The 20,133-nt window shown below is 33.8% G+C and overlaps 2 protein-coding genes across 10 annotated transcripts in view; one reads left to right on the forward strand and one right to left on the reverse strand.

The window, feature by feature from the left end:
- LOC124180288 (14 kDa phosphohistidine phosphatase-like) overlaps window positions 1-20,133 on the reverse strand; it is a 124,532-nt gene that overhangs the window by 81,862 nt on the left and 22,537 nt on the right. The window lies entirely within an intron of this gene.
- The window catches only part of LOC124180282 (arrestin homolog), a 93,768-nt gene that overhangs the window by 54,285 nt on the left and 19,350 nt on the right, over window positions 1-20,133 (forward strand). For all 4 annotated transcript variants that reach the window (XM_046565599.1, XM_046565598.1, XM_046565601.1 and 1 more), the window contains exons 6-8: window positions 11,887-12,034; window positions 14,765-14,965; window positions 15,778-15,941. In XM_046565599.1, the coding sequence (XP_046421555.1) occupies window positions 11,887-12,034; window positions 14,765-14,965; window positions 15,778-15,941 (513 nt within the window). The remainder of the gene's footprint in view (window positions 1-11,886; window positions 12,035-14,764; window positions 14,966-15,777; window positions 15,942-20,133) is intronic.

Raw genomic sequence — 20,133 nt, forward strand, 5'->3', positions numbered from 1 at the left:
GCAGCGCAATTTGCAAAACTAAATGACGCGAGCCGGTCGAGGCCATAACCTGCAAAAAATGTGCTTTCGGGTGGAATTTGCGATCCGACTGTATTTGACCCTGGCCTCCCTCAAACCGCGCACTCGCACTGCTTCGACTCGACGAGCCCCAGCTGTAGAAAATTGCCCCACATCCTGCAGGGAGAGAAACACCCTTGAACTCGACCAGGAAATATTTGTCGCCGGAATTATTCGACAAATCTAATTATTATATACATTAATCAACATGATCAACCAATCTCCGAATGTGTACAGAAAATATATAATTATACGATATACAAGTTTTTAAATTTTTCGTATCATTTTTTTTAATATTTAATATTCTTAGCTATAAAGAGATTATTTTTTTTTTTTTTTTACGATTACAATAAATTGACAAATTAACGAAATATTCTTTTTTTTTACACTTTGAGAGGACATGAATAATCGTTATTCTATTTACGTTCTCCATCATATTTAATCGTTATTCTATTCATTTAGCAAGGCAAACTATTTGACACATTCAGGACTCGATAGAAATAAAGAAATAAGAAAACAAAATAAAGTAAAACCGTGAATACGTAATTTCGAAACTCGTTATATTCTTTAACAAACGATAATTCATTTCGTCAAAATCGAATTGTTGTTGCTGTTCTTGTTGTCATTATTTTTATTATTACTAAACTTGATAAAATAAAGTGTCGGAGGAAATTAAATTTGTATTATACGTAGGTGGCAAAAATTTAGTGAAAAATTTTATAAAAATTGAGAATACTTTTGTTATTCCACATAAATATGAACTCGATTTTGAAAAAAATAACTTTTTTTTTTTTACTATCGAGCAAAATGTGCGAAGAATTTTTCCTATCACTAAAAGCGAGGTTATCAATCTGTCCACCACGGGGAGATGAAAGTGGGTATAAATATATATTTTGTGGGTATATATATATATTTATATATTTATATATTTATATATTTATATATTTATATAAATATATATATATATATTTATATATTTATACCCACTTTCATCTCCCCGTGGTGGACAGATTGATAACCTCGCTTTTAGTGATAGGAAAAATTCTTCGCACATTTTGCTCGATAGTAAAAAAAAAAGTTATTTTATATATATATATATATATATATGTGGAGTTGAGTAACGGCTTGAAGGATGTAAAAAATATTTGTAAACGTGAACGGCAGACACGTTACATTACACCGCGACTGCCGATATTTTCTTCACGTTTGAAAATCAATTTCCTCCTCTGCTCAGACGAATCGTTCGGAGTCGTATTTCAAAATCGTCAGGTGTACACTAGTTTTTTTTTTTTTTTTTTTTTTTTTTTATGAACACTTTGCGAACATAATTCTTGAAAGCGATTTGTTTCACATAATTATCGCCCCTCTTTTCAATTGTTATAAGTAATGTGAAATGAAGAAAAAAAAAAAAAAAAAAATCACACCAAAGTGCAAACCAAATCGATTTATATTCATTCGCTCAATTTTTTCATCGTATTTTGATCCTCGGTTCAAAATATTCGTTCGTTTATCTTTTTCGCCTGTCAATTTAATAAAAGGGGACGATAAATTATAAGAAACGAGTAGCTTTCAGGAAGGGACACTTTTCAATTTGAATAACAATGAATATATATATATATATATATATACGCAAAAATGTACGCATAATTTGTGTCGTTGTATGTATAATTTTATATATATTATTTCATGTAATTATTTATATACACGTATACATATACAATATACGTACAATATACGTGTATACTTGAACGTAAGAAAAAAAAAAAAAAATCCCCGGAGAAATTAATTTATCCACCGAGTAGTAAACAGAAGAAGAAAAAGTATATTAAAAAGATGAAAATAAAAATAAGAAAGAAGGAGAGAAAGAAAAAAAAAATGAAAAACAAGCTGTTAGTGGTACAACAAAAACACGATAAAGCTCTTATTGTTAAAGGATAATTTTTCAACGTGATGCATCAAAGAAAATAACCAGAAGAGAAGAGAAGAAAAGCGAGAATTGAAGAGAAGAAAAAAGCTTTATTCGTGAAAAATGAAGATGCAGAAAAAAACACGAGAGAGAGAGAGAGAGAGAGAGAGAGAGAGAAAGGAAACGAAATTAAGAGAGAATGGAGAAATTATATGCTCCGGTAAATAACACAGGTCTGCAACAAAAAAAAAAAAAGCACAGGTTTTTTTTATTTTATACAGTTTCTTATAAAATGTACACTCACTGAAACCGGGAAAAGTATACAAAAACTTTCATCGCGACAGATTCTTTGGTTATTTTTTATTTATTTTTATTTTTATTTTCTTTAAACTCGTGTTCGTAGTTTCGTTTCGGGTGTTAAACTCCCGTTTGATTTGAAATTTGGTATTCTGTTCTTTACTCTAAAGATCCGATGCAAAATTGATTCCTTACTTTCGTTTAATATGTATTAGAGTGAGACTCAAGAATGAATACAAACGGAGAAAGAGAAAATGTAAAGCGGAAGCGTCTTCGGAGAAGTATAAAAGAGAAGATGAAAAGAACGAACACGGAATGTTAAATACATTTCGCGAAGAAACTGTTTGTTCAATTTTGTAAGAAATATTGTTTGATTCGTTGTAACAAGATGGTGGATTTTTCATTATTGTTATGCTATTTTTATGCAAACACCTTGTACTTTGCAAGCATACTGCATACGCGATCGAGGGAAATGAAAGTCATTTTCGAATTCAGCACGCCCGCAAATCATAAGATTTTATTTATTAACACGTCTTATGCGGTTAAAAAAAAAAAAAATATGTATATATATATATATTTTCGACGCGTAATAAAGTTACCCGTCACACGCATAATGACGATGATAATAATGATCGATTATAAAAGTATTAATTGTAATAATGACAATGAATAAAGGAAGTATGGAGAAAAGCTGAATACAAAACTTTGCCTTTTTCAATTTTTGGCTAAATTTAGGGGTGAATTTCTAATACCGCGAACGGCTTAATTATTCCCGCATTATGTGGAAATTATAGTTATAATGTATAAGGGGAGAGAAGATAATAATATTATTATAAAAATTAGCATATCAGATACTGAGTGAGGAAACTTTTTTTTTTTTTTTTGTTTTAAAACAATAAATTTTTTACACGCAAAGTCGTTTTGTTCTTTCCACCCGAACCGCGTTTCGTACAATTTTTTATCCCATGTACTGTACATTATAAATTTATGTATGAATATTATATAAATCATCTATACGTATATTTGTATGTACGTATTAACGATTCTCGACGCACCGAGACGATGGTGAAAATTTGATTGATGACAATGGGGGAGCAGATTTCATATATGCAGATGCAATTTTACTACCCGTTATACCATTTTCAGTTTCTCGCCTTCACGCCTCCAGGGCTTGCGTTGCGGGTATATAAAACGAGTACAGGTACATACACATATATATGGGGCATTCTATTAAAAATCGGTGACGACAACGTGCAGAATCTTTTACTAAATTTTCTCAATCTAACTCCCGAACGATTCAATATTCTCACAGATCCCGTTCCTTCCTTTTTTTCGGAAGGGGGGGTTATATCGTTATTTTTTTTTTTTTTTTTTTTTTAGGTGCGAATTCTCACAAATGTCTAAACTCTGTCCTGATTTTTATTGCAATATATTTCGATGAACAGACGTGACGATTTCTTTTTTCTCTCTTACATATTCGAATAACTTTCTGTTATTTCTAATTTGCAAGTTTTATATTGGAAATATTTAAAACTAAAATGATTTTTATCACAGTAGAGAATTTTCGATCGATTTCCGGCGATTCGAGTTTTTTATTCATCCGTGATATCTTGATTGAGAAAAATTAAAATTACAGTCGAGGATTTGAGAAGGCTTGCAAAAATTTTATCAATCCACTTCCATGGTGAAAAATTTTCCTTAACGCAGTGTCCGTTGATTTATTAATTCGAATTCTTTATCTATATATTATAAAACTTGATTCATGCCGAGTTACAGAGGCAAAAAATGAAATTTTCAAAACGGATAAAGATGAAGGAAACGAAAATTGTTTCACTCAAATTCGAAACAGTCTGATTACAAAAGCCACAAAAATAAGTAAAATTTTTTACTTGACAAAACCGTAGCTCAAAAAGAATTTCATCATATCAGAGAAACAAAAAAATCTATAATATGTTTGAAATTTTTTTTTAAGCATGAAAAAACAAAATTTGAATCAAGATCGAGGGTGGAATATTGCATATTCGCAAAGGTTCGGATGCGATGCGGTTATACGACGCAGCGGGAAAATGAAAAGTTGAAAGAAAATATAAGAATAGCGGGAGACGAGATTAAGTAGCTACTCTGGTTATGAGAAAGAGCAGCAGCTCGTCTCGTCGGTAGAAAAATTTCTTCGAGAATGAAACCCGTCCATGCAGCAAGCTCCGTGATGTAAGCTCAGGATTTCACTGCTGCGCGAATCGTCGCGTCGAATTTCGAGATACGTCAAGAGCAGCAGCTTTTTTGGTGACGCGCCAAGTAGATACGTAAAAAATTTCAAATTCCTCACGTTTCAGTAAAACTTGTCGTGTATGAGAGTTTTTTTTTTTTTTCATATGGTAATTTTTTGCTTCTTTCATATTCGTGTTGACGATTATTGTTTTTCGTTTCTTGTGTGAATAATTATCGGTTTCAAAAGTTTTGAAAGAAAATTTACTCGAGAAATGATTACTTGAAGTGTTATATATTGTATTTTATACACGGTAGAAAGATAATACAGTTTGTGTAAGTGCATGATTAAAATACTTTCTGATGATAGAAGAGAAATAAGAAGAAGAAGAAAAAAGAAAGAATCCATCATCTTATGAGATAGAAAAAACCAGAGGCACAAAGTGGACAAAAATACGAAAAACCTGGGTAAAAGTCAAAAAGTTAACTGATTTATCCGAATTTGGTTACTCGGGAGATTTTGGTGGCGCTTATTACGAATCCGTTATCAAATTTACAAAATTCCAAAATGGCGGATCCGATATAGCGACTGAATTTAAGAGAATGCTCGTAAAACGTAGAAATTGTCCTGGAATTTATCACTTCTTATTTTCAAGAAAAGTATTATTTTTTTATATTTATTTGATAGACATGTATATTAAAACTGTTCTTCAGAAGAATTAAATCGAATTTCGATGTTAGCAACCCTCAAATTAGTTCGAAATTGAAAAAAAAAAATTTTTTGATATGTTTTTTCCCCCCTCCATACCCCCCCCCCCCCCCCCCCAGAAAGCCTTAATTTTTCTCATTGAAAAAGCGTTGATTTTTCGAGGTTTTCTAATCAAAAGTGCGTACCGAGTACAAAAGCAATGATAAAAAATTTTCTAAACAAAGCAGAACGAAGGTAAATTTGTCCCGTTTAAAACGGCGCTCGATAAATTTGGCTACCTCTATTTTTGACTCCGCTGTCGAAATTTTAGTGCGGCAGGAAATTTGACTTGCGAATCCAAACTTTTGAACGGTCAAGAAACTCAGTGGAATTATTCTTAAAGAAAAAAGATATTCTTAGCTGAAAATAATAAAGAGAAATTCAAAAATTTCGATCACTTCATCTTACTCATTGTAAGATGTGACAAGATAAGGAGGAAGATGAGATTATCAAAAGCTTTGAATCCAGTTATCAATAGAATCTCCGAAAGTTGAATATTCATGGATACCAAGGTGCCAAGAAAAAAAAAAAGGTTTCGCAGTTCAGAATAGTAGAGAATAAAATTTTCTGAATGACATGTGAGTAATGGCAGAACTAAATTGACGCTTTCGAAGCAATTTGAAATAAAAAATCGTTCATCCAAACTCTTTTTTATAACGTCAATTTTTGTCCTTTAGCATATTACGATCAATACGCAACGAAACAAACGAAAAAAAAACAGATTTGATTTTTGCTCACGAATTTCATTGAAAGCAAAAGAAGTTGAATAGCGAAAGAATTCTAAACGCTTTATGAAAGGTAAAAATACACCCTTTCACGTTCATTTTTATTTTATTTTACGCGCGAAAATTATCGCGCTTTTTCACGATGTTCGCCATAGCATTGAGCAAACGTGAAATGAACGACCAGAGATTGTTTTTTTTTTCTTTTTTTTTTACTCTGCTTTTATCGAGTAGATGTTTCTTAGGCGTATCATATGTATTATATAACAGGAATATATTGCCAAAGTTTGTATCGACCCCGTGCAGAGAATGTCGAGCCGAGGTTTGTCTCCCTGCAGCAGGCATTATGCCGGGCTCACATTGACGTACAGCTAAGACGCGGCTAATGGTTTGAATATCGTTAGAAGGCATGCATGCAGCGAACCCGCTCAACCGTTACGCGTTTCTTCCGCATCAGCGGACTCTTACATTTCAGCTTGATGCCCACCATGGAAGAAGAACCTCTTTTCATTACCCATGTCACCGTGCGGCGAAATATGATTTTGGTAATTATGCAAAATGCAGGGAAAATAAATTGGCAAATGGACAAGAAGCTCGATTCCTATCCGAATTTGAGAAATTCCGAAAACGCCTAATTCCAAATTATTTGGTGGCGAAACTTGAAGTAAAGGAATCAAACTTTGAAGAAACAACAAAGTGTCGAATGTTCGGAAACCCGACGGTTCAATGTTTCGAAATACAAGATTCCCAAAAGTAAAGTTCCAATAGAGCAAAATTTCGAACATTTAAATACAATCGCACAGCGTAGTTTACTCAACGAGTGGGTGTAAAGAATGTGAAAAACCGAAAATCAGAATGACCAGGATTCCGAACGTAAAAGTATCGAAAATCCAAAACAAAGAAATATCAAAGTGGTGAAATTTAACCAAGCCAGAAATTAACAGATCTCAAAATCTTCGATCATTCGAAATTTCGATGTTTCGGATTGAGAAATTTTCTCATTTTCGCACTTTCGGAACTTTGACTCATCAGGTTTCGGACCGTTCAAAACTTACAATGCTTCGTAAAAGTTTGATTTCTGTCCTTCGACTCGCGCCACCAAAAAATCAGGAATTTCACGCTTCCTTGTCAAATTGTCAAATTCGGAATTTCAACCCGGCCCCTTATTTTTATCGAACCGACAGCAGCCTGCGCGATTGGAAACTGCGGCCAAAATGACATAAATAAAGAAACAAAAACGCCAAAAAAAAAATAAAAATAAAGTACACGCTCGCCTCCTGAAACGTGCATGTATTAAATTACACACCCGAAGAGCTGTAATTATTATGCAACGAGGGTCGGCGGAAACGCGTACGTAAAAGGGGCGAAATCGCGTTAAGGGCAAAGTGGATGGCTGACCAACGCCTGACTTGATCCACTTGCCAGTCGGACGCAGCACCGGACAGCTCTACGTGTGTCTGATGTCGACGGGCAGCTACTACTTCACGTTCGGCCGGGCGAAGTGAAGGAGGGTGGAGGTGGCAAGAGGGGCGTGGTGGGGGGGTCGAGTTGCATTCGAATGCAGCGGCCCGGCCGACCGTTAACGGACCTCTACTACTGCCTGGCAGATCGCGAAATGACGTCGCGTCGTAGAGTAATTCAATGTTTTTTATTGTCTCGGATGAATATTTAATTTTGAAAGCATTTGTTCCAAGTATTTTCGAGGTCAAGGAAACCGATTATGACCATAAAAAGTAAGATTTTTCGCGCAGTTGTACAGGTTTTATTTCTGGAAGTTGACGAATTTTTAATCATTTTCACAAACGGCTTCATAGAATAAATCGTTATTTACTGTGTCTGAGATGAATTTTTCATACGAAAAACATTGAATGGTATTATTTTTGAGTCCAAGTACGAAATATCAAGAATTACAGAGTCAATGTGATTTATTGTAACGGTATAACTGTGGCTTGTGTTAGAAAAAAATTACACGACAATCGCGTATTTGAACTGAAAATATTAGTCTTCGATGTTTTTCGAAAGAAAAATTCATCCTGAAGAAAGAAGATGACGGTTTGTTCTATGACGCGACTTGAGAAGATGATAAACAATTCGTCTACTTTGAAGGCTCAAAACTGTATGAATGCGTGAAAAAAAAACGAACTGTTTAGGGTCATATTTGGATTACTTGGCCTCAAAAATACTTGAAACACTTGCTTTAAAAAGTAAATCTTCTCTTGAGACATATCGCAGGATTTAAGAGATTTCAAACGACTGTGAAAATTTATTGAGTTTTCTACACGAGATTTTTAAGGCAGTAAGCCCCTTGTTTGGAGCGTTTTTAATTTGGTAGAAAGTTTTTCTTAAAAATTTTCACCTTTATTCTTGATACAACAGTTTCTTACTTCTTACGATAATAATCGAAGCATTTCATTGTTACGTTATTATCAAGATACTTAAATAATCCCATTCGATTTGAGTTACTCGTCAACTATAGGAAATCACGAATAAGACGATCATCGTTACATCGTCTCAATGAAAAAACAAATTTGTTACATCAACTATTACGTGGATAAAATTATATTTGTGAATACTGGATCTTCTGTTAATTGCAACAATGATCTGATCGTTCAGTTTTCAATATTTTCGAAAAATTGAAGGCCGCAGCCTCTTTTTATCGTTGCAACAACACCAATCAAATTATCGTAACAGTAACAAACAGAAAAAAAATACATGAAGATTTACTATAGTCGATAAAAAAAAAAAAAAAAGCAACAATACGACAACATTACTACATTTTCTGATTAGAGCTATAAAACTAATTTTCACTTTATACCCATAGCAATATTTTTCGGTCAAAGTGCGACATAAAAATAATCAAGTCCTTTTTAAAAGTGTAAATAATTACAGATATTTCTCTAGGTGTGACTCGAAGCGGTGAGAAAACTGCCAGAGGCACTGAAAGCTTGTTAATTTGTTTACCGTATGAAACCACCCCGTCCCAACCTGAACAACGGGATCTCAGTAAGCCTCATCCAGACAGGTTGTCGGCTGCAGAATCGCACGCAAATTTGCTAAACGATAAAGCTATACATGATATATTATTACATTACACGTAACGTCCATAGTTTTGCAGGATAATAATAATAAAAATAATAATACCAGGAAATCGGTAGAACGTTATGGCTAAACTAAAATAAGGGGTGGAAAATCAACTTTCGAAAGGGCAAGAGTTATCAAATTTACGCAAGGTTTTTTTTTCTTAAATATTAAATTCAAAAAATTGAGATAATTAATTATACTATAATGTTATTTGTCGAGAATAGTTTCTGCGATGTTCGAAATTTGACACAATGTGGATTGTGTAAATATGAAAACTGTACATATAAAGAAAACAATGTTTTGGAATAATTGTAAATACATAAATTTGTGAGAATGCACTGAAATTGTACAGAAATCGAAAGTTCCGAAGATGAGAACTTTTGAAATGTAAAAGGGCCCAAAATCCAGACACTACTGAAGGTACAAAAAACTACTGTATAACAGTTGATAAGTACTTTAAATATGTGGGGCAATCCGTGCCAACCCAACCTACTGCGAAAATTGCCATTTTTGATTTGGCTGAAACTTAGCTATCTTATATTGCATTCCGTTAAAAAAAAGGTTTCTCAATTTTTTTCATATTTTTCCGTCAAACCTTTCACGCTATATAAATTTTTTTTCAAATCTTTATAAGTTTTTTACTTTTCAAATGCTTGTAAACTAACCAGCGTACAACTTTTCAAATTGATAGATTTTTCAAAGAATTGTAAGAATTTGGAAAAAAACAAAAAATATATCAACATTTTCAAAAATTCATATATCACGAACGGTTTGATAAAAAAAAAAAATTGAAACAAGTAAGCAACAATTTTTCACACAGCAAGAATTAAAACGTATAAAAGTCAAGATTTATACATTGAAAATTGATTTCACAGTCCTGCCCCTTGCGTGCACTGAATTTTGACTTTAAATATTATCCATCGCTCTTGAACTCCTATAAATTATTGATTTTCTCCACTCGGCGATAGAAGATAAGACCTCTCCTTTATACCCACTCGAATAAAAGAACTTTGCCATCCGTAAACATAAAAAAAAACACACGTAGAGTGTATAAAAACGCATTTCGGCTCCTCTGCTCAAGCCGAAGCCGAACCCTCAACCGATCTGGTAGATGGCACCGAGGTGCATAAAAACCATGTAGGGTGTAAAAAAAACCAGCCTCTTCACATGTGGACCATGACTTTCTGCTCGAAAGCGACGCCGATAAAACGAGATGTATATAAATATATATATATATATACGAAGGTAGATAACAGAGTAATGATCGAGAAAGTTTTTACACCCCCAATTATTTATCGAAAGGCGCGAGATCGAGCGAGAATTTTTGGAATGATTAAAACTTGCACCCTGCGGTTGTGAAAGTAAACGACACCCGTTGAAACTATGAATGAAAATTGGTATAAGCGACTGTAAAACTTTGCGGAGGATGAAACTTTCGAAATGATGAAACTTGAGTTGAATCGTATGTTAAAATTAGATTGAAGTATTTAGTAACGTAATATAACGTAACGAAACTTTGGTTCGAATAATCGTTATTTTGAAAATTTGAGAATTACTTTAGGAGTTTAGCTTGCAAACTGTGCAAATATGTTTTCTTCCGTAACGGTTTACTCATTTTCTTCTTCCAAAAGTGTACCCTGAATTTGCGATATTATATTAATTCACCCTAAAAGTTCATCGTTACAAATAACGTGACTAAATATATAGTTTCGTAATCATAGTTTTTTAAACCGTGCACCCGACAACAGAGTGACCTCGCATTTCACTTTGACGGGCAAATTTAATCCCAGTAATTTAATGGTGTTCCATAACAAGCCGAGGGGTCGTAGTTCTCGAATTTCGTGGAGAGGCTCACGTCATCCCATTAGCTCAATGACGTCTCGAGTGACGATTCCGCTCGATTTACATCAGCGTTACCTTGATCCATTTTCCACGGTCGCTGATTTGGGAAGGGCGGAGGGGCGGAGGGGGGGGGGGGGGGGGGGGAGCAATTTAGCCGCAGAAAAACAATGTAAATTTATCAACGTGAATATTTTCAGTGGAAAATAAATTGAGGAAAAGATTAATCCAGTTTATAAATTCCGAGGAATTTACCTAATTCTGTTTTTTTTTTCTCCTTCTACAAATTGAAAAAACGAAGGCAGGGTTGAAATTTCGTATGGGACATGTTCCGAAAACGCCTAATTCCAAATTAATTGGTGGGAAAATTTGAAGTAGGTAAAGAAATGAAACTGTTACGAAACTACTAAGTTTCGAATGATCGGAAAGCCAACGGCTCAGAGTTCCGAAATGGGATATTCTGGAAATTCAAGTTAAGATAGAGCAAAGTTTCGAAAAGTAAAGTTCCGTTGGTGGAGAATTCTGAAAAATAAAGTTTCGACGGAGTAAAATTGCGAAAATTAAAATATATTCACGCGGCGTAGTTTACTCAACGAGTGGGTGTAAAAAATGGGAAAAATCGAAAATCAGAATGACCACGATTCAAGACGTAAAAATATCCAAAACAAAGAAATATCAAAGTGGTGAAATTTTACCAAACCAGAAATTCACAGAACTCAAAATCTTCCATCATTCGGAATTTCGATGTTTCGAATTTTTATATTTTCTCATTTTCGCACTTTCGGAATTTCGCCCTCTCGAAACTTTGCACTTTCGTAACTTTGAGCGTCGGGTTTCGGACCATTCGAAACTTTGATGTTTCGTCAAAGTTTGATTTCTTTACTTTAAATTTCGCCACCAAATAATTCGGAAGTTTTCAAATTCGGAATTTCACACCCGTCCTAAAAAATAGAACATCATTTTTCGAAAGTTAATCATTTGTACACCATATTATCCACGAAACGCGACCTCAACGCCGTTTTTCATTTCAGGAGACGCTGATAAAGAGGCTCGGAGCGAATGCGCACGCATTCACAATGGAAATTACGCCGCTGGCGCCACCGTCGGTGCAATTAGTACCGGCAAAGGAGTACAACGGCGCGCCGATCGGTACGAGTTATGACGTAAGAGCGTACGTAGGTGAGTGTCGATAAACAAAATTGAGAAGCGAAATTATCAATTATCAAGCCAAAGTCCCAGCTGCATTTCGAAAGAATTTTTCCCCCCATTTTTTAAGGAGTTGAACAAAATTCGAGTAAATCATTCGTGCCGAAAAAAGATTCATCAATGTTCATGCAACTCTGGTTACCTAAAAGTATCGCCTTGCGAATCGAAATACAAGCGTATAATTTAGTTCATACGATAAATTTAAAGTTTTCATTCCCTCGGCAGGTAGAGTAAAAAAATGTGCCAATTTTTTTCAACGATATAACTACAATATACGCGATCGATTTTAAATCGAGAAAATACCAGCGTGAAACTATTACAACTCTGAAACACGCTCCGCGTTAGTAAATAAGTAGCAACGGAAAAGGCAATCGTTGATCTATTAATAATGAAAATGGAAATGAGTAGGTATAAATATACAGTAACAAAGTTCTCTGCACGTTGGTGAGAAATAAGCAAACAACTTCGGCGCGTTGCGCTCCATTCCACTTGAAGCTTTGCCTTAACTGAACTGTGTACACTTATCATTATTAATTAGATAGTTGGACGTGGAATTACGTAGGTATCCACTTAGATTAATATTCCTCCGTGCGTTCAGCGATGCGTTCAAAAATTAATTTCGCGATAACTAAAGTTCGCATTCTGCAAACTGCAGGTAATTAAATGTCACCAACGTCGTCGTCTCGGTTTTGAATTATAAATTATTATTATATTAATCCAAACTGGTAACAAGAATTTTCTTTTCTCATTACCGCATCGATAATGAAAACTCCAAATATTATTACTTGTAAAATGAATTTAGAATGTCACGAGGTATAAATAAAAGCGAAAACCACGACACGCGTATTAATTCCTAATTATACTTGCACCTATTTTGGAACATTATAATTAAGACATGACGTTAACACGAGACGTGATATTCATACTGTGGTTACATATTACCACTACCCACTCAATTCCTCTCTCGCGACGGCGAGCAGCCCGCCTAATTGGATGAAAATTCAAGGGCAATTATTCACACAACGTGTATTACAACACGTGTATAATGACAGTGATAATAATAATAATAATAACAATAACAACAACAACACCGACATAATGCAGAAAGTCAAAATCATGATGTTAATAACAATAACAGTAATCTTGTTGTCGCAATTATTGTTATTAAATCAAATGCAGATAACTTTCAGGTTTAGGGATACGTATATATGCATGTGTGTATATGTGTGTACGGATAATTTCAAAATTTTATAATTATTGTTCTCTTATATACATAAGCCTAATAAAAGTGATGCTATTAAGATTATGTATATATGAAGAAATAGGTTATTAAATTACAATAAAATATTGAGGGTTTCTTCCTATCGTTGTAACTAAGCAACAACTCTGCCAAGTTTGCCAAATCGATCCATCAGTTTATACCAAATTCATAGAAAACGAAATGAGTGGTTATAAAAAACTACATGTATTTTACATTTGAAACTTTCGAACTTTTAGAGGCACGTGTTCCAGTCGACGTAGAGGCTTGATACTTTACACAGACTTTCTTTTTTCACGATTTGGCACATATTCGAGGGGCGTTCTACTGAAAATTTTTTCTACCTCCGCAAATAAGGGCCACCCTGATACACACACACACACACATATATACGGGGCGTTCCACGCCAATTCGACATGAGTTTTAAGCTTGAGATTTCAGATTTGGCGCGCGATTTTTTCTATGATTGTTCTCACTTTGAAAGGTGCTGTGTTTTTTTTTTTTTTTTTGTTTTTTCTCGACTCAATTTGATTTCTCTACAATTTTTAAAAAACGATTTTATCGACCGAACAATATTAAAAATTTGAAAAAATTCTGAAAAATCCTGCATCAGATATCAAAATATTTAAGCTTCGACCCGGAGTAGGCCGATTTTCCCTTCTGACTGTTTACAAGCTTTTGCCGACAAAAACACGTCAGAAAAATTAGAAGCGAGAGCTATTTTACCACGAATGGTTGCCGAAACATTTTCATATATCGTACCGGGTTTAAAAAAAAAAATTTAGATCTCTCGCAAGAGATATTTTCTCTTCTTTATTTTGCTAATAAAAAAAATTGCAAATGGTAAAATAGTTCCGAAAAATCTAAATAAATTTTCAAACATCCCATGTGACATATAAAAATGTTTCAGGAACCATCCATACGAAAATCACTTTCGCTTCTAATTTTTTTTCAACGTTTTTTGCGAAATAAGCTTTAAAACAATAAGAAGGGAAAATCGGCCCACTACGGGTCCAAACTTAAAAATTTTGATATCTGACGCAGGATTGTTCAGAATTTTTTCAATCTTTTAATTTTGGTCGGTCGATAAAATCGTTTCTGAAAATTGTGGAAAATTCGAATTGAGAGTCGAAAATAAGAAAAAAAAAAAAGAACAGAGTTCCTTTCAAAGTGCGAACAATCGTAGAAAAAATTGCGCGCCGAATCCGAAAGGTCAAGGGTAAAATCCAGATCGAATTGGCGTGGAATGCCCCATATACGAATACATTATAAAAGCTTGGTAAATTCTCTTCAACAATAAAATTGGAAAAAAAAAAAAAAATTCAAACCGGTAGGTATATAAAAATATAAATAACAAAGAGAGTTCGTAGTGAAAAAGGGTCGAGTAAGGAAGAACCGTGATTTTTGATGAACAAAAATGTATAACAGAATTGAAACTCCTGTAGCGGAAAAGGCTGACGAGAAATTGCATCGAAGAACGATGGTCAGAATGGGTATAAGGGTTGTTCAGAGGAGCAGTCCGCCCCCCCTTCCTCTCAAGACACCGCACAGCATCCCAACGGCAACTGGACCATCCCTAAGCGCCTTTCTAAAACCGCAGAGAACGAAACCCGCCGAATTGGCCAACGATATCATCGAGCAGGACGGTCAGTTTTCTTTTACTTCTCTTCTTGTTGTTTATTTTTATTTTTTTGTTCTATCATCCCTGCTCGCTCGAAGGAGCGGGAAATTATTGTAGTTACACAATTGGAGGATTTCCTGTTTAATTACAATACGGTTGTAATACCGGAAATTGTATATTATGATGCGGCAGCAGCGTTAATTGTTACGTTTAAATACTGTTGCCATTTTTGTGTAAGAAGAATAAGAAAAATTAAAAAAAAAAAGAAAAACTACGAACATAAATTTTTCTCGATGTATTATATATATATATATTATTATTATATATATATATCTTTATATTATACTTTAAGATGACCGTTAAAAAAAATGTTTGTACTCCAAGTTGAAAATCCTTAATTTAACCTTGAAAAAAAGAATATCTTTAAAGATTATTGCCGGCATATTTTTCAAAGAAAAATCGACTTTTCTTTTCATTTGCTTTTTCTTACAGAGTAAGATTTTATTCGTTTTCAGAACTTTTCACCGTTTTCGTCGTGAAAATTTTTGAGTAAAAAGTGTTTTCGATCCCAGATTTATTTGTCTAACGTTAGATTTTTTTTGAATCGTTACGTAAATCGAAACGATCAAGGTCTGAAAGCAAATACAATCTTATTTTGTAAGGAAGAACTTTTTTTTTTTTGTTGCTTTAAAAATCATAGAACATTCAAAGTTTGAGGATCTCCTTGTTTAAAGCTCAACTTAAGATTTGATTTTTCGCTTTCGAGAATAAACATTTTCATCGATAACCACGTTTTTCGAATTTCACCGACTCTGATCGTAACGATGTATTTTTCAGAACTGACTCCACCACACGCGGCGGTGGAAAAGCCATTTTTATTGAGCGACGGTAGAGTGGGATTAGAAGCGAGACTGGACCGAGCGATATACTCTCACGGAGACTCGATCTTCGTCCACGTTAACGTTAACAACAACAGCAGCAAATCCGTGAGGAGGATCAAGGTAAATAATACGCGACGTCAAATCTCTTTCTGTGCCCTGCAGCCGATGCAAAGACAATTTTATTCCGTGGATTTACAATTTTTATATATATATATATATATATATATATAACATGTATATAATATAACTGATTGAAAGATTTTTTTTATTTGGTTTTTTCAAGTAAGGATGAGGTATAAGTGAGTACCTACTTATATTCTCGAGAGAAATCTCGAGAGTTGAATGTCAACCGAAAGTAGAAGAAACAAATTGTTTTACAAACAAAATTCAATTTCCAAGTAAAACGAAGCGATTTCAGTTTTCTGTTCGACTGATCATAAACTGAGAAAAAATTTTAGTCGTAATGATCAATATTTTGCCTGGGAAAAGAAATTTCGGGGTTGATATACGTCGTACCAAATATTATTTTCTCACAACCAAAAAGTTTGGATGATTTTACGGTGCGCAGAGAACAATATGTTTTAGTAATGTCCAAGAAAATGTTTGGCACCACAATCCCATAGATTCTGCTGCGATTGCGAAATCAGATCCACACAGCGAAATAATTTTGTAAAGATTGAAAAATGATCGTTTTATTGTTATGACTGTAAAAATTATCGTTTAATCGTAGTTTACGATACGTGAATCAAGTGCCACGTCGATACATCGACGGAGAAAAATGCCGTTGTGAATTGACAGGCTGATTCAACGGTATTAGACGACTAATGATTTAGTTCTGCTGATTACACCGGACGGATACCCGAAGCCTCTCAATAACTGCTCATCTTACTTCTCTTGCGAGAAAGGATTTTTCACGCGTTACTGAAAGTATTTTGCCGTTTCAACAAAAATATTTGTAGATTTACGATGTAACACATCATTTGATAGCGGCAATCAATTAGCAGCTTTCATAATTTCGCAATTTGTTACTGATTTTTATCCACCGAATAGATTTGGTAAACTGTATGAAACGATTTGGTTGAATTTACCAGAGGAGGGTATTCAATATTTTGATAATACCACAAAAAAGCATCATTTCAATAAATTGACTAAATTGAAATCGAGGTTTCATACTTATAAGCATATTTTATTCAATTAAATTTTTTGGCGATTTTGAAACAATTATTTCATTGATTTTGGTATTATATTTTATTTACAATAAAATGTTGTGCTCCCACGAGAAAATTTTCTACGAATTGATTTCTTTAAAAAGGCAAAAAGTGTTCTCTGATTGCAGTCGTAAAAAAAGAAAATGAAAATGAAGTAAATTATACACCATTTGGTGAAAATATGTCTTCATATACACACCTTAAATATCACTGCATTATGAATTTAAACAAAGTGTGAAATATTTGTTTTTATAATATAAGCATGTAATTTTTGTTCATGACCCTGGTATTATTTATTTCTTGTATTTTTAAAGAGACTTTTGTAGCTTGCTAATATGATAATTCGATGAATACTTAATGTGCGACAATGTCGTAGTAAAGTTAATGAAAATTATCGATGTCAGGCCAACGAATTACCTTCTTAATTTTGTCGTTGATTCGAAATGATTTATCAATGAGATTGGTTCAATATCATCAATAATTTTGATATCGTAACTGAAATTCATTTTTTTTTTTTAATTTTTCCCTGCATCAAAGGTGGTATGTCTTAAACTAAATTCAACACGATTAACTTCAGTTGCACTTTCACATCAAATAACCTTCGTTACGTAATATTTCTGTCTTTACAGCTTTACGACTCGACTGTAAGTTTGTTCCTTAATTGCTGCACGATTAAATTTGCAACTAATCGTTGACCGGGTCTAAGGAATATATAAATGTAATTAGACGAACGGTCGCATGTACGAAATCAAATTATTTGTTACGAATATATGCAGGCAGCGCACGATCAGTCTTCGGTTTTGACACCTCGACGTGCAGGTAAAAATTAAAAACGTTCCGAATCGCCAGTCTAGACAATTTCTTTAGTCGGATTAATATTGTTAAATCGAATAGCCCACAGCTGGAGTTGTTACGTCGGCAATATAACGCCTAAATAAATATTTTACTACCGAGGCGACGTTTAAATAAAGACCTGGCTCTTTGCAAGTTTTTAGTATACTTTTTATTAATATTGAATTTTCCTTCGTTCTTGTTTTTAATGAAAAGAAAAAAAAGTTCGAAGTTGTTGAGCGTTATTCATCGATTGACAAATTTCGCGACATATTTTGCACGAAGGAAAAGGGAGCGAGTTAAAAATCGATATATTTTATTATCGATTGGCTGAATTGAGTCTTTGTCCAATTTACATTTATTTCGATCGACGAAGAATATAACAGAAAAATTGAATTGACTATTGACGAGAGAGAAAAAAAAAAAGTGTTGTAAAAAAATTACCTCAACGACAGATTTATTTCTCACCATTTTACAGCGATTCGAAATGAAAAATTTATATTCAAACTCCAACTGTTGATAATTTCGCAATATCGTTTACCTTTTTTTCATTAATTACGACAAGATTATCGTAATTTAGGTGCATACGAATTAGACAAATACTCAAAGCGCGACTATCCGATAAGCGAATCAACAAAAAAAGTATTGATTTTCAACTAAAGACGCGATAAGCAAGCCAAACAACGGGTGAATAAATGTAAATATACGAGCGGTTTGCAGACAAGGTTCGTATTAGCATAAACGGTTTCGTGAAGAGATGCTTATATATCTACCTACTATATAATTTTCAGACGAAGAAGATCGCACCTACAAATAAACTTTACAAATTAATCATCGGCTAATTCGCCGAAACAACAAGAGGTTACAAAGTACACATGTATGTATATGTTGTACGCAACGAGAAAACCGACAAGAGGTGAAGCGAGTCGCATTGCTTTTGTATTTATTGTAATTTACAAAACGGTGTACAGTCACAAGAGTTGTGGTGTTCGTTGCATATATGAACTATTAGAGGCTACACTCGACAACAGAGCCAAGCTAAGAGAACGGATTTGGTATTCGAACCCCAGTCGTGTAATTATCAATTTAAAATTCAAGAAGTTGGGCAGACCGGAAAACGATAAGAATGGTCGAAGTCTAAAAATAAGTTATACCAGGTACCAGGATCAAATTATCCAGGAATGACAACCCGAACGAAAAATGTATCACGAAGAAAATGGCCAAAGACGAAAATAACCCAGGCAAAAATAACAGACGCAAAAATAACCTACGCAATAATAATCGAAGACAAAACTAACCAAACACAAAAATTAACCGCTACAAAAATATACTGGAGACAAAAATAACCCAAGAAAAAAAAATAACAGGCACAAAAATAACCCGAAATAAAGATAACCCACGCAAATTTAACCCAAGACGAAAATAACCCACGCAAAAATGAATTGAGACGAAAATAATAGACGCAAAAATAACCTACACAATAATAATCGAAGGCAAAAATAACCCGCGCAAAAATAACTCGAGACAAAAATAACCCCAAGAAAAAGATTACAGAAACAAAAAAATAACCCACACAAAATTAACCTAAGACGAAAATAAACCAAGTCAAAAATAATAGACGCAAAAATAACTCGAGAAGAAAATAACAGACACAAAAATAACTTAGGACAAAAATAACCAACACAAAACTAAGCCAAGAAAAAAATAACAGACACAAAAATATCGCATTTGAAATTGAACTTAATTCAATTTAATGTAATTTGATATTTTTTACATTTTTTGTTTGGATTACTTTTGCACGGATTATTGAGGTCCGTGACAACATTTCACGAGCTATCGATCAAGACCGGTTATTGAGATTTAAAGCTTTGCTCCACAATTTTTTATACGCCACTACTGGTCAAAAACTAGAGTCCAATATTTATTTTCTCATATCATCATCTACACCTTTTTTTAAATCGATAGAAAAAACGAAAGTAAGAATTTAATGAAAGAAAAACAACAAAATTTCTAAGCCCTTGTCAAAAACAGAGTTAGCAGAAGATTTCTTTCATAGCTGATTTTCTACTTTTTTTCTTTTTTTTTTTTTTTCCTTTTCATTCCGCTGAACTTTTTAACCACTCAAACTTTGATTGCACTAAAATAGTAAATCCAAAATGATTACACAGCAGCGATTTGATTCTGTTCTCGCTGCGACGATCGTAATTCAAACCTCTGTCAACGAAGGAGATGAAGATAAAAGATACGAGAAAATGAAACAAAATAAAACTTGT

Source organism: Neodiprion fabricii, chromosome 4 (assembly GCF_021155785.1).
Source record: "Neodiprion fabricii isolate iyNeoFabr1 chromosome 4, iyNeoFabr1.1, whole genome shotgun sequence".
Classification (NCBI taxonomy): domain Eukaryota; kingdom Metazoa; phylum Arthropoda; class Insecta; order Hymenoptera; family Diprionidae; genus Neodiprion; species Neodiprion fabricii.